Source organism: Scyliorhinus canicula, chromosome 3 (assembly GCF_902713615.1).
Source record: "Scyliorhinus canicula chromosome 3, sScyCan1.1, whole genome shotgun sequence".
NCBI classification, from domain to species: domain Eukaryota; kingdom Metazoa; phylum Chordata; class Chondrichthyes; order Carcharhiniformes; family Scyliorhinidae; genus Scyliorhinus; species Scyliorhinus canicula.
This window is the reverse complement of record NC_052148.1, coordinates 91,341,591-91,355,134: the sequence shown is the minus strand read 5'-3', so window position 1 is coordinate 91,355,134 and position 13,544 is coordinate 91,341,591. Positions and strand designations below refer to the sequence as shown.

Genomic DNA, 13,544 nt, shown 5'->3' with positions numbered 1-13,544 from the left:
AATTTTGCTGCCAAGATCTAGGTTTAAGTGTTTAATCTGCAACTCGGTGGCACAGTTGTTAGCACTGCTGCCTAACAGCACCAGGGGTCCAGGTTCAATTTCAACCTTGGGTGACTGTGTGGAGTTTGCACTTTCTCCCCGTGTTGTGTGGGTTTCCTCTGGGTACTGCGGTTCCTCCCACATTCCAAAGATGTGCAGGTTAGGCGGATTGGCCATTCTAAATTGCCCCTAAGTGTGCAAAGATGTGTGCAGGCTAGGTTTTGGAAATGGGGTGGGGGAGATGGCTTACGTGGCGTGAACTTTCGGAAGGTTGGTGCAGATTCAAAGGGCCGAATGGACTCCTGCATATAGGGGTTCAATGAACCCTTTTAGAATTGGTGGGAAGCTCTTACCTGTGTAGGTTTTGGTTGGATTGTTGTTTGATATCCATTATAAATGTATACAACTCCATGTTGTTCGTCTTCTACAGGGGCTCCAACTGCAACATCATTGTAGCCATCTAGATTGATGTCAGAGATAGCAGCAATAGCAGCTCCAAACCGGGTGTTACCATTAACGGGACCTTCGAAGATGCCTTGCTCTTCCAGGCTCCCCTGCTACATTACACAATTATTACTGTTAGACTGTATTGATGCTGATGCACCGCACAAACACATTTGAAGGATAATGTTAGTTGCATAACATTTGTCTGGCATATATGCCATTTCATTGCTTCAGCTAACGTAAACTGCACCAACTGGGTTTTCAGTACTTTATAAATGGATTATTCAGATTTTACATTTCAGTTTGAATTAATGCCATTTATTCTGTTAATATGCTGTGGGTTATACAACAGTGGGCTAATTAAATACTCTTGGATAATACTACTTCCAGTACTCAAGTTTTTAAATAACATATATTGAACTGCTGTACATTTTTGAAGTTCATTTATGGTCTGTGGGCATTGCTGGTTAGGCCAGTGTTTATAGCTCATCCCTAGTTGCCTTTCAGAAGGTGGTGGTGAGTTGCTTTCTTGAACTGCTGCTGTCCTTGAGGTGTAGGTATACCCACAGTGCTGTTAGGCAGGGAGTTCCAGGGCGTTGACTCAGCGACTGATTTGTTTCAAGTGAAGGAGCGGCGATATATTTCTAAGTCAGGGTCGTGGTGACTTGGAGGGAAACCTCCAAGTGGTGGGGTTCCCAGGTATTTGCTGCTCTTGTCCTTCTAGATGGTAGTGGTCATGGATTTGGAAGGTGCTGTCTAGGAAACTGTAGTGAGTTCCTGCAGTGTAGATGGTACACACGGTTGCCACTGATTGTCGTTGTGGAGGGTTTGAGTGTTTGTGGAAAGGGTAGCAGTCAATTTACACACTAAGTAGACGAGATTCTCTGACGTTATCAAGTAATATTTTTCCACTGTGCTTTAGGCATGCAAGTATGTATGGAACATTTGCGTAAAGGTTGGGGTAGTATTTCTGATTTCAGTAATTTTATTTTATGTTTTATTAATATAACTTAAATTAAAGGATCTTGTTGGCACAAAACATTTTTCCACGAAGAGGTTTCTGCTCAACTTGTCAAGTTGATATTAAGTTGTGTAGAAACATCTTTTTACCTTATTGACAGAGAATACATAAACTCTTCCTTCCTCATTTTTGTTCTGACCCATAAACATAGGTGATCCAACCAATAGTACGTCCGTTAGTGAATCTCGGTTAACATCTATAGAGCACAAGACACTGCCAAAATAGGAGCCAAGCTGAAACGATAACAGGGTAGTCATTCATTTTAAAGTACCAATTATATGCACCGAGATTATAGGAGAGAGGTTTATTGGTATAGCACTGCCAAATATGCACTGACCCAGGGGCAGGGATTGCTTCTTAATATAATTGAAGAGTGGCGCTAACTGGCCTTGCTGAATCAAGGCACGTCTCCATCGCTAGCAATAGTGCTATGCAAACAAATCTCTCCCACTAAATATTTTAATTAAAACCTACTAGGTTACTGTTGTGCATTTGTCACACTTCCTTTAGTCCACAATGAAACATAGAAAAATAGGAGCAGGAGGAGGCCATTCAGCCCCTCAAGCTTGCTCCATCATAAATTATGATCATGGCTGATCATCCAACTCAATAGCCTAATCTCGCTTTACCCCATATCCTTTGACCCCCTTCGCCCGAAGTGTTATATCTAACTGTTTCTTGAAACCATACAATGTTTTGGACTCCTATTTATGACTGACACTTCCTGGGGTGTTTTCATGATAATAGCAGCAGGCCCAATGCATATACTACAAGAATGTGAGAGAGAGTATTTCCTGCCTGAATTGTAATGAGGTGCGGTGGGGTGGGGAGTAGGAGGGCAGTGAGTAAAGAGGCATCCCGTCTGTTACAGAGGAGACCATTTCCCACTGTATTGTAATTAACTGGGGGGGAGAGGGATAGATTTCTTGGCTTATATTGTTCTGAATCACGGTTGCACAAGTGGATAGCACTGTGGCTTCACAGCGCCAGGGTCCCAGGTTCGATTCCCCACTGGGTCACTGTCTGTGTGGAGTTTGCACGTTCTCCCCGTGTCTGCGTGGATTTCCTCCGGGTGCTCCGGTTTCCTCCCACAGTCCAAAAACATGCAGGTTAGGTGGTTTGGCCATGATAAATTGCCCTTAGTGGCCAAAAAAGGTTAGGAGGGGTTATTGGGTTACGGGGGTAGGGTGGAAGTGAGGGCTTAAATGGGTTGGTGCAGACTCGATGGGCTGAATGGCCTCCTTCTGCACTGTATGTTCTATGTTCTATGAATCTGCTTGTTTGGCAACTCAGTGGGCAGCAGTCAAACATTGATACTCTTACTTGTCAAGGATCCCCATTGACTGGATCTTCCACCTGACCCAATGGCAGTTGAAGGCATGGAGGCAAAAAAGGAATTGTTATTTAATTTCTTCTCCTCAGGGCTCTAATTGCGATGTAAAAATAGAAAATGATGGAAACACACAGGGTGTCAGCCAACATCTCATTTTTTCTTGTTTTCTTCAAGCAAACAGCACAGCCAGAAGGAAGTTCTGTGTCTGGACTCTGCACGGAATGACCTGGGGGAAAGAAAATGGATGCAGCCTAGCAACGGTCAAACAGACCAGGGGCTGGATTCTCTGCCATCGGGATGTTCCATTTTGCCAGCAGCCTGGGGGTTTCACGATGGTGTGGGGCTGCCCCACAATGGGAAACCCCATTGACCAGCCGGCGAAACGGAGCATCCCGCCGGTGTGCTGAACCAGAAATCTGGCGGGGGGGATGGAGAATCCAGCCACTGTTCTTCTTCAGCTATGGGAGCGCGTCTATGCCAAGACCAGGCTCCCACTCACACCTGTGGTGCAATGTTGCTTTGGCGAATGAACTAAAGTTTGTAGTTCATATATAATTTACTGATAAAAATTGATTATTATGGCATCAAATACTGCAGATCGAATAAAAGCAACATTTCCCCAAATGTAACTGCGCTTTCTAATACATTGCTTTAACATCTCTTCCCCCAGTCATGTTGCAGTATCATTGCCCTTGACTTTTCCAACTGAAGCACCAAGTAATGTAATTATACAGCAGGACAATCAGAATCTCAAAGAAAAAGATGGGTTAGCACAGTACATGCCTGTTCTCCTTTTTCCGTCTGCTTAATTACCACTTCATCATTTAACCCAACCGTGTAAATGACTATCTGGCCAGTGTGTTGGAAGCGTGGTGCTCCAGCAACATAGAGCACAGAATTCTGTGTAACCAGGGATGTCACAGAGTAACCTTGGAAAGAAAGTACAAATCAGGCATCATTTGTGAAAATATTGTTGCAAAGTCAACGTTTCTAAAGAATAGAATACATACATCAATGTTTTAAAATGAGCTTTAAATGCTTAATTTATTTATCATTATAAAATCTTTATTATTCATTCAAGGTATGTGGACTTCACTGACTAGGCCAGCATTCATTACCCATCCTTATTTACCATTGAACAGGTGGGGAAGGGCGGGGGGGGGGAATGATCTGAAAATTTGTGGCTCATCAGGATTGCTTTCTTTTACCTCTCAGAGCTGTGATACTAGTTAGAATGAGTGTACCATAAACCTGCTTCATCTGCCCCGATCATAATCCACCCATAATTGTGGATTTAAATGATGGTCTTGTCAGGGCTTTGCACATGGAAGAGGGCATGGGTATCCAATGGCTGAGGCCTGAGAGGCCACATAATAGGTTGCTTGCCGAAGGATTTTCTGGCTGCTGTACAAAAAAACAGCTCGCTAGGTGACTCTAACACTAAGCTTCTGTCTCACTGTCTCTGTAAGAAAAGGGAACTTATCCTCCCTGGTCTTTATTTTCTGTCTTTGTGGGCCGTATAGGTGTGTATCAATATAATTTAAGATTCTCTGGATGCCCTACAAAATAGGCATTCCCAGATGAGCTGGTCACGTGGGGCTGGTTTCCCCCTGCTTTCCTCATCACTATAGCAACCTCAAACACTCTGGACTTGGGAGGTAACCCTAGAGACCTGTGGGTGAATCATGGCTATGATTTCTTTATTGCAGCCATGAACAAACCATTCCCCAGGTACACGGGACAGTGAAATTGTTCCATAGTGATAAAAAAGTTAAGTTCTAAGCAATTACTCAAACAAATAAAGTGTTGGTCAGAGTAATTTTAATCATGCCAACTGGAGGTGCACCTAATCAAGCCCGGGACTGACTTTACTCATCTTTGAACTTCCTCTGGGGAATATCTTAATTCAGCATAATCACAATCCTTGGGCGGGATTCTGCCGCAATTGGCGGGATGGCCCGACGCCGGCGCCAAGATCGGCGCGAACCACTCCGGCGTCGGGCCAACCGGAAGTTGTGGAATCCTCCACACTTCCAGGGGCTAGGCTGGCACCGGAGGATTTGGCGTCGCGCCAAACGGTGCCGAAGGGCTGGCGCGTGTTGGCGCATGCACAGATCCGGTGGCGTGGTTCCACGCATGCACAGACCGGCCGGCGTGTTCCTGCGCATGCGCAGGGGGGTTCTTCTCCGCGCCGGCTATGGCGGAGCCCTACAGAGGTTGGCGCGGAAGGAAGGAGTGCCCTCCAGGGCCGGATCCCCCCGTGAGGACTCCACTAGACGGCCTACCAGCCATGTCCCGCCGTGTTGGACCATGTCCACTTCACGCCAGCGGAACTGGCCAGGAACGGACGGCCGCTCGGCCCATCGGGGCCCAGAGAATTGCTGGGAGGGCCGCTGCCAACGGCCCCCGACCGGCATGGTGTAAACCCCGCCCCCACCCAAAAACCGGCACTGGAGAATATGGCAGCCGCGTCTGTGCGGCGGAGAGGGATTCACGCCACCCCCCTTGTCTGAGAGTAGTGTTATGGGCCAGGGTTTAGAAAACTCCAAAGTATATCATGGGGTTCACCTGACCCACAACTTTTAATAGATTTTGGTCATGGGCACAAGGGCACATTCACAGTTGTGATGCAACAGAGTTGTAGAGTATTTTTAAAACAAAACAATGTTTATTCTATTAATGCAGTTAACACTTTATCAATGCACAATAAACATCTTATCAACTACAAACACTGATATTTACCCAAATTCAATATTCTATAGGTAACCCTTAATACTTTTCCCAGCAACATCCATAAGTTAAAACACTTTTTAACAAAGACAGTAGGTTTGAATTCTCTACAGAAACAGACATTATTTTGAGATCATCAATGAGCTGAAGACATTCTTTAGCTTGTAGAGAGAAAGATCAATAAACACATCTGCTTGGTTCACATGCAGCTCTCCAACTGAAAGCGAAACTAAACACAGAGACAAAACCAGCTTTCAGCACAAAACAAAAGTAAAAAGCAGAGCAGAGCCCAGCTCCACGTACACATTGACATCACTGCAGCTATTTGATAAGCACCCATTTCTTAAAGGTACATCCACCTGACAGTAAGGACTCAGTATCCATGATTTTGCAAGTGTAATATTGCAGTCCACTGTTATATGTGAGGAAAATCGTTTTCACGCAGAGAGTGGTGGGTGTCTGGAACTCACGGCCTGAATGGGTAATGGAGGCTTCATAACATTTACGAAGCATTTAGATGTGCACTTGTGCTGCCAAGGCAAACAAGCCTGTGAGCCAAGTGCTGGAAAATGGGATTAGAACAGTTAGGTGGCTGTTTTTGAACGGCGCAGACGCAATGGGCCGAAGGGCCTTTTGTGTGCTGTTGACCTCTGTGAGTTTTTGACTGTATATGGTGCAGCATGTTGATGTTTAATGTCATCCTATTTATGACTGGCAGTGCTTTTCAGGCTTCTAAGACTTGATTGGAAACTTTGCTCATTGTTCATAATGGGAGCGATTTAACAGAAAAAGTTCTAAATGTGATTTTGGGTGTGATTGGTGGGGTATTTCTCGATGGCCGCATTGGTGAGATTGCGACACATATTTAGCAGCACTTAGTCCCAGAAATAAGCCCTCTACGGCTTCTCACCATTACTGGCTCCCTTGCCATCTGATTCGCCAGAATTGCACCTCAGCCTCTCGGCGCTAACAAGGGGGAGCTGCTTTTAAACACGCTCAGTTTCAAATTCCTAGGGGTGCACATCACCAAAAATCTGGCCTGGTCCACTCACGTCGACGCTATCACCAAGAAAGCACAACAGCGCCTATACTTCCTCAGGAAACTAAGGAAATTTGGCATGTCCACATTAACCCTTACCAACTTTTACAGATGCACCATAGAAAGCATCCTATCGGGCTGCATCACAGCCTGGTATGGCAACTGCTTGGCCCAGGACCGCAAGATACTTCAGAGAGTCGTGAAAACCGCCCAGTCCATCACACGAACCTGCCTCCCATCCATTGATTCCATCTACACCTCCCGCTGCCGGGGGGAAGCGGGAAGCATAATCAAGGATCCCTCCCACCCGGCTTACTCACTTTTCCAACTTCTTCCATCGGGCAGGAGATACAGAAGTCTGAGAACACGCACGAACAGACTCAAAAGAGCTTCTTCCCCACTGTCACCAGACTCCTAAATGACCCTCTTATTGACTGACCTCATTAACACTACACCCTGTATGCTTCACCCGATGCCAGTGCTTATGTAGTTACATTGTATATCTTGTGTTGCCCTATTATGTATTCTCATGTATTTTCTTGAATTTTGTTTAATTCCCTTTTCTTCCATGTACTGAATGATCTGTTGAGCTGCTTGCAGAAAAATACTTTTCACTGTACCTCGGTACATGTGATAATAAACAAATCCAATCCAATCCAATCCCTCACCACTCACTCCCAGTCAACACACAAACATGGCAGAGCGCAGACATGTTCCTCGCTTTGGGGATGCAAATAGGCTAGAATAAGCAGGAAAGGGCCAATATGGGGTCGGAGTGCCAGATATTCGCGTCCTCACCTCTATTAGGAGCAAGCAACAAACACAACATGCAGCTGTGAAGGACTCTCACAACTAACAAGGCAAATTCCTCATTAGCAATAGCCTTCAGCTGTGAAGCGTGGGGCTGCTCACAGACAAAGGGAGTTAAAGTGACCTTCAGCATAGAACCAAGAGCAGGGTTCTGTCCTGAAAGTGTTTGGTAGGACAGACAGGCAGCAATTGTAGTTGCCCCTGTTATGGGTATCCACAATATTTAAAGATGGCTTTCAGCCCTCACAAACGAAAAGCCCCTCACCTCCCTGGCCCAGGGCCGACCACCGACCTGGGACGCTTCAGTCTCCCAACCAAGTCCAACCCACCTGAGGTGTCCCCCCATCTCACCCGAGCACTGGGGCAACAGTTCCGGTGCCCTTGAGCTGCATGGCCAATAATGGAAATGGCAACTCACCTCCTCAGTTCCCATCAGCACTCATTGCACCAACTTCACCTTTCTGGAAAGGAATACTAAATGACGCCCATGTGATTTCTCACTGGGAGTCGGTTAATTCTTGTGAGGCTGCTGCATTCGGCTAATGAGATGGACGAGTGCAAATGAGGGTTAATGATAAGGTCGCCATATTTGGGTGTCAGGTGCGGGTCGATTAGATAGCAAACTGATTTGTGCTTTGCGCGAATGTCAATTTTGGCCTTTCCCGCTATTTAACTGTCGCACCCAGATCCGTGCCGGGCGCAGCGCGGTGGTTAAATCGAGTCTCTTAGCATAGAAATTGTACATACCATTTTGTTTGCCCCAAAATCACATCAATGAGTCAGAAGGTGAATGTACAACTGTGATATTATAATGAGTGGGAATAAGGATAAGGCTTACCCAAATAGGTACTGTCGTTTCTATCTTGCAAAATGTCTTGAAAACTTTCTTGGCAAAAGTAATAATCTTGTTAGGTGATTTATGGACAGTTGTACCTGTCCAATCATAAGCTCCTACTGCTCCCAACATCAGCAAGTCCTGAAAAAAGGGTGTTTATCTTGAATAAATTGCACAACAAGAAAACTATTTGATGCATTTAACATTTGTGTCCCATTACAGTATAATAATGTTCTACCAAAGATGTTGTATTGGATTTATTTATTTTTACGTTTTTGTTTTACTCAAGCTGAGGGATATTACAGTTGCTATTGGATATTACATTCCATTTTGGGCCTCCAGTGACATCATTGGGCTCTCCAGATATTGCAGTGTAAAGTTTTCTTTGCTCCACTTAACTTTAGAAAAATACCTGAAGTATTCCATTCTTTAACCTAAATTTCATCATTTCTGAATGGGATTGGTCATTTGATGGCAAATATTTTAAATTAAGAGTTGGATGTATTGTATAACCTCCGGTAAATGTATTGAGACTATTGAAACGCTCAAGCCGAGCTTTTTCACTCTATTGTATTCCAAGTTAAATTCAGTTCCAAAAAATTAAAATGAATTTTCCAAACATTTCAGTCTCTAGTTTCTGAGATTTATGAAGATCATAACAATGTATTAAACTCAGATTCCTTTAAAAAGTGAACAATGTGCTGCAAAGGTGGCCATTGAAGTTCAGATAATCTGTCCTGTAAAAATTGCCTCCCTGTCTAACAGAAATAAAAGGCATAGTATGCATATTCAGTGAACAATCTGTTAAAGTGTGTCCTGCACCCCTATAACTAACCCCATGGTCAACAAAAACATGGCAACAACTCCACATAGATATTTTTGTGCAAATAGTCCCTCGACATCAATGCTTTTTGCTTATTGTCCATGGTCCACATGACATTGGCCAGAAATCACAACAACAAATTCCATTACCACCACTTTGGTCATTGACATTCAAGGCAAGTTGTTTTCAAAATGAAGTTTGCTTGAGACTATCACTACAGGCAATGCTCCACAGATAGTTTCTTGTCAGTTCGAGGAATTCCTAGCAAGCTACGGAACTCACCGTCTGACATTGCGATACAGTCCATAATTGAATAGCAACATTGAGTGATTCAACTGGTTGATGACAGATGATCTGAAAGTTGTCAAGTCAAAGGGGAAACGTTTGAACATTCCATTCATATCCTACTTTTGCGCAAATCAATCCCTTTCACGCTCTCTGGCTGGACAGACACTGGCTAATCTTATGGCTGATCCTAACTTTCGCCTGCTGCTGAACATTGCTAAGCCACCATCATAATCCATCAAGAATGTCAGAGCAAAAGCTGAAGAAATCATAAAACAAGAAAATAAAGCAAAGCAAATGTGCACAGGAAAACCATGATTTGATTGTGGAGATTGGGTTCACATGAAATTACTAAATTGAGACCACACATTCTCATCATCTCTGTGAGGACCAAAGCTGATCAAGTGGCTGCTCGGTACCAACACTATCCTACAGATGACAATATAAAGAAGGATGTTGGACGCTTGATGATGGGCAAACCAGGATTTTGAGGACTGTGATTATGAGGATACATTTCCTTTTCTGACGAGTGTCTGTGAGTTGATCATTCACCTCATCGAGCCGATTACGCAAAACCACAACCGTAGGTTTGCCATCAACAACCTTCTTACATCAAAGGGTATATTTGTACTTTCAGAAAATGGACATGTTGAACTCTATGAAATGAATGAAGGTACAGTCATTTTGTTTTTTATGCAAATAAGATTTTTTAGTTTTTCAAATGGAAAAGATGAAGCATTCAGTTGTTTGGTGTCTGACAACATGTGTCTGTTGACTTTTCACTTTTCTTTCTGTGCTATTAGTCGAGCTGGGTTCTGGAGAAACAGAAACTAAATTGAAAGCAAGAGGCTGGATTCACGAGAGTGTGGATAATTTTAAAGCATTTGTAAATAATGGTCTGCTCAGATATCGAAACTGATGGGCGCTATTCTCTGGACAGATTTCTAAGTGTGGTAGCGAGTGGGAACTGCTGGAAACTTCCCGGCTCTTGGCCCAGTGAGGCAGGCAACGTTATTCAATGTTAATTGGTCCACTTAACGAGGCCCCACAGGCTTCTCACGGCAAATGAAGGCTCACCAGCAGATTCGCCGGCAGCGCGCTTGCCAGCCCCCGGCTAACAAGGTTGAGCAGCACTTGCTCAGCCAACCCCAGTCAGCTCACAGCAATGATGCCCAGGAGACAAGCCCCAAGATTCTGGGCCGATCTGGGGGGATTCCTAGATGCAGTGGAGGCCGGGAGGGATGTCCTGTTCCCTTAAGGGCCCTCGAAGGTCAGTCACAGGGCGGCCAGTGCTGCCGGGGACGAGTTGGCGGCGGCTGTGAGCGCCAGGAACGTGACCAGGAGGACTGGCCTCCAGTGTTGTATAAAGGTCAATGACCTACACCGGGCAGCATCGGTGAGTAGATACAAAGACACCTTCCCCCACCGCCTGAGACCTTCATGCCCACATGCGAGCATCTACCCCCCCAACACTCCATGCGATCCCCCAACTCTCCCTTCACCCCCCCTTCAAACCCCACAACTCTCTCTCTCCCACCTCCTTTCAGACCCCAAACCTTCCTTCACATCCCCCCTCCCACCATTGCAAACCACGGGTGTGGCTAACGATGCCCTCTCTGTGTATCCTCAGGAAAAGCTGTCGCATAATCGTCGGGAGATGGCCCAGACTACGTGAGATGCTGCACGTAGGAATCCTCAACTCCTTTGCGAAGAGGGCCCTGGAGGTGACTGGGGTGGCTGAGGAGAGGGTGGTCACCAACACGGAGGCTGGCGGATGCCGCAGAGGTGAGGAACCGCCGGGTTCCACCCAGAGGACCTGTGAAACATGATTTGTTATGGCCTTACTGACTGACCCTTCCCTCCCACTGACCACATGTTCATTCTCCCGCAGGTCCTCCAACTGATGGTGCCGGACCATCCTGGGTAGCCCCCTCTCCAGCCTCCCAGGAGACCACCTCGGAGGATAGCTTTGAGAAAGACATGATCGAGGCGTCATAGCTGTCATCCCCACCCTCCACTAGCGCAGATATACGCACCTTGCTGGGAAACATTAATGGTCAGGCTTCTGCAGCACAATCTAGTGAGCACCACAATGCTGCCGATGTACATCAGGTGGAGGAAGGAACCCCCAGGCGAGACAGCAGTCGGAGGTCTGCTGGATCCCAAGACCTTTTGGCTCCCAGCCTGATGCTGAGCATATGGTAATCCCAGAGCTGATGGTGACGATAGGGAGTGGTCCGGACATTCAGAGGGAGATGTCAGAGACACTCTAGCAGATTCATGGCCAATTGGAGGAGTCCCAAAGGCTACTGGCACAGGAGATGTCGCCGGTAATGCGCGGCACCGAGGCCAACATTGCTAGGGTGGCGATGGCAGTGGAGAGCCTGCTGCATGACGTCGGCAGCTTTAGTGAGTCAGTAACGGCCATGGCTGAGGGTCTCGACAAACTGTCTGCCTCCAGTACCAGACAAACCTTGGTGAGATTCTACTGTACATGTCCCGATCTCAACTGGGAATTACCAAGGCGCTGCGTAGCTTGTCCCAGTCAGAGGTACACATTGCTGAGGCACTGCGTAGCTTGTCCCAGTCAGAGGTACACATTGCAGAGGCACTGCGTAGCATGTCCCAGTCAGAGGTACACATTGCTGAGGCACTGCGTAGCATGTCCCAGTCAGAGGTACACATTGCTGAGGTGCTGCAGAGCATGTCCCAGTCAGAGGTACACATTGCTGAGGCACTGCGTAGCTTGTCCCAGTCAGAGGTACACATTGCTGAGGTGCTGCAGAGCATGTCCCAGTCAGAGGTACACATTGCTGAGGCACTGCGTAGCTTGTCCCAGTCAGAGGTACACATTGCAGAGGTGCTGCAGAGCATGTCCCAGTCAGAGGTACACATTGCTGAGGCACTGCGTAGCATGTCCCAGTCAGAGGTACACATTGCAAAGGTGCTGCGTAGCATGTTCCAGTCAGAGGTACACATTGCTGAGGCGCTGCGTAGCATGTCCCAGTCAGAGGTACACATTGCTGAGGCACTGCGTAGCTTGTCCCAGTCAGAGGTACACATTGCTGAGGCACTGCGTAGCATGTCCCAGTCAGAGGTACACATTGCTGAGGCACTGCGTAGCATGTCCCAGTCAGAGGTACACATTGCAAAGGTGCTGCGTAGCATGTCCCAGTCAGAGGTACACATTGCAAAGGCACTGCGTAGCATGTCCCAGTCAGAGGTACACATTGCTGAGGCACTGCGTAGCATGTCCCAGTCAGAGGTACACATTGCAAAGGCACTGCGTAGCATGTCCCAGTCAGAGGTACACATTGCTGAGACACTGCGTAGCATGTCCCAGTCAGAGGTACACATTGCTGAGGCGATGCGTAGCTTGTCCCAGTCAGAGGTACACATTGCTGAGGCACTGCGTAGCTTGTCCCAGTCAGAGGTACACATTGCTGAGGCACTGCGTAGCATGTCCCAGTCAGAGGTACACATTGCTGAGGCACTGCGTAGCATGTCCCAGTCAGAGGTACACATTGCTGAGGCACTGCGTAGCATGTCCCAGTCAGAGGTACACATTGCAGAGGCACTGCGTAGCATGTCCCAGTCAGAGGTACACATTGCTGAGGCACTGCGTAGCATGTCCCAGTCAGAGGTACACATTGCAAAGGCACTGCGTAGCATGTCCCAGTCAGAGGTACACATTGCTGAGGCACTGCGTAGCATGTCCCAGTCAGAGGTACACATTGCAAAGGTGCTGCGTAGCTTGTCCCAGTCAGAGGTACACATTGCTGAGGCACTGCGTAGCATGTCCCAGTCAGAGGTACCCATTGCTGAGGCACTGCGTAGCATGTCCCAGTCAGAGGTACACATTGCTGAGGCGCTGTGTAGCTTGTCCCAGTCAGAGGTACACATTGCTGAGGTGCTGCTGAGCATGTCCCAGTCAGAGGTACACATTGCTGAGGCACTGCGTAGCATGTCCCAGTCAGAGGTACACATTGCTGAGGCGATGCGTAGCTTGTCCCAGTCAGAGGTACACATTGCTGAGGCACTGCGTAGCTTGTCCCAGTCAGAGGTACACATTGCTGAGGCACTGCGTAGCATGTCCCAGTCAGAGGTACACATTGCTGAGGCACTGCGTAGCTTGTCCCAGTCAGAGGTACACATTGCTGAGGCACTGCGTAGCATGTCCCAGTC

The 13,544-nt window shown here is 46.9% G+C and overlaps 1 protein-coding gene across 1 annotated transcript in view; it reads right to left on the bottom strand.

The window, feature by feature from the left end:
- Positions 1-13,544, bottom strand: part of itga2.2 (integrin, alpha 2 (CD49B, alpha 2 subunit of VLA-2 receptor), tandem duplicate 2) — a 222,315-nt gene that overhangs the window by 56,004 nt on the left and 152,767 nt on the right. Inside the window, 5 exon segments of the mRNA XM_038790878.1 lie at positions 393-596; positions 1,594-1,737; positions 3,621-3,766; positions 8,255-8,299; positions 8,302-8,392. Of these exon segments, the coding sequence (XP_038646806.1) occupies positions 393-596; positions 1,594-1,737; positions 3,621-3,766; positions 8,255-8,299; positions 8,302-8,392 (630 nt within the window).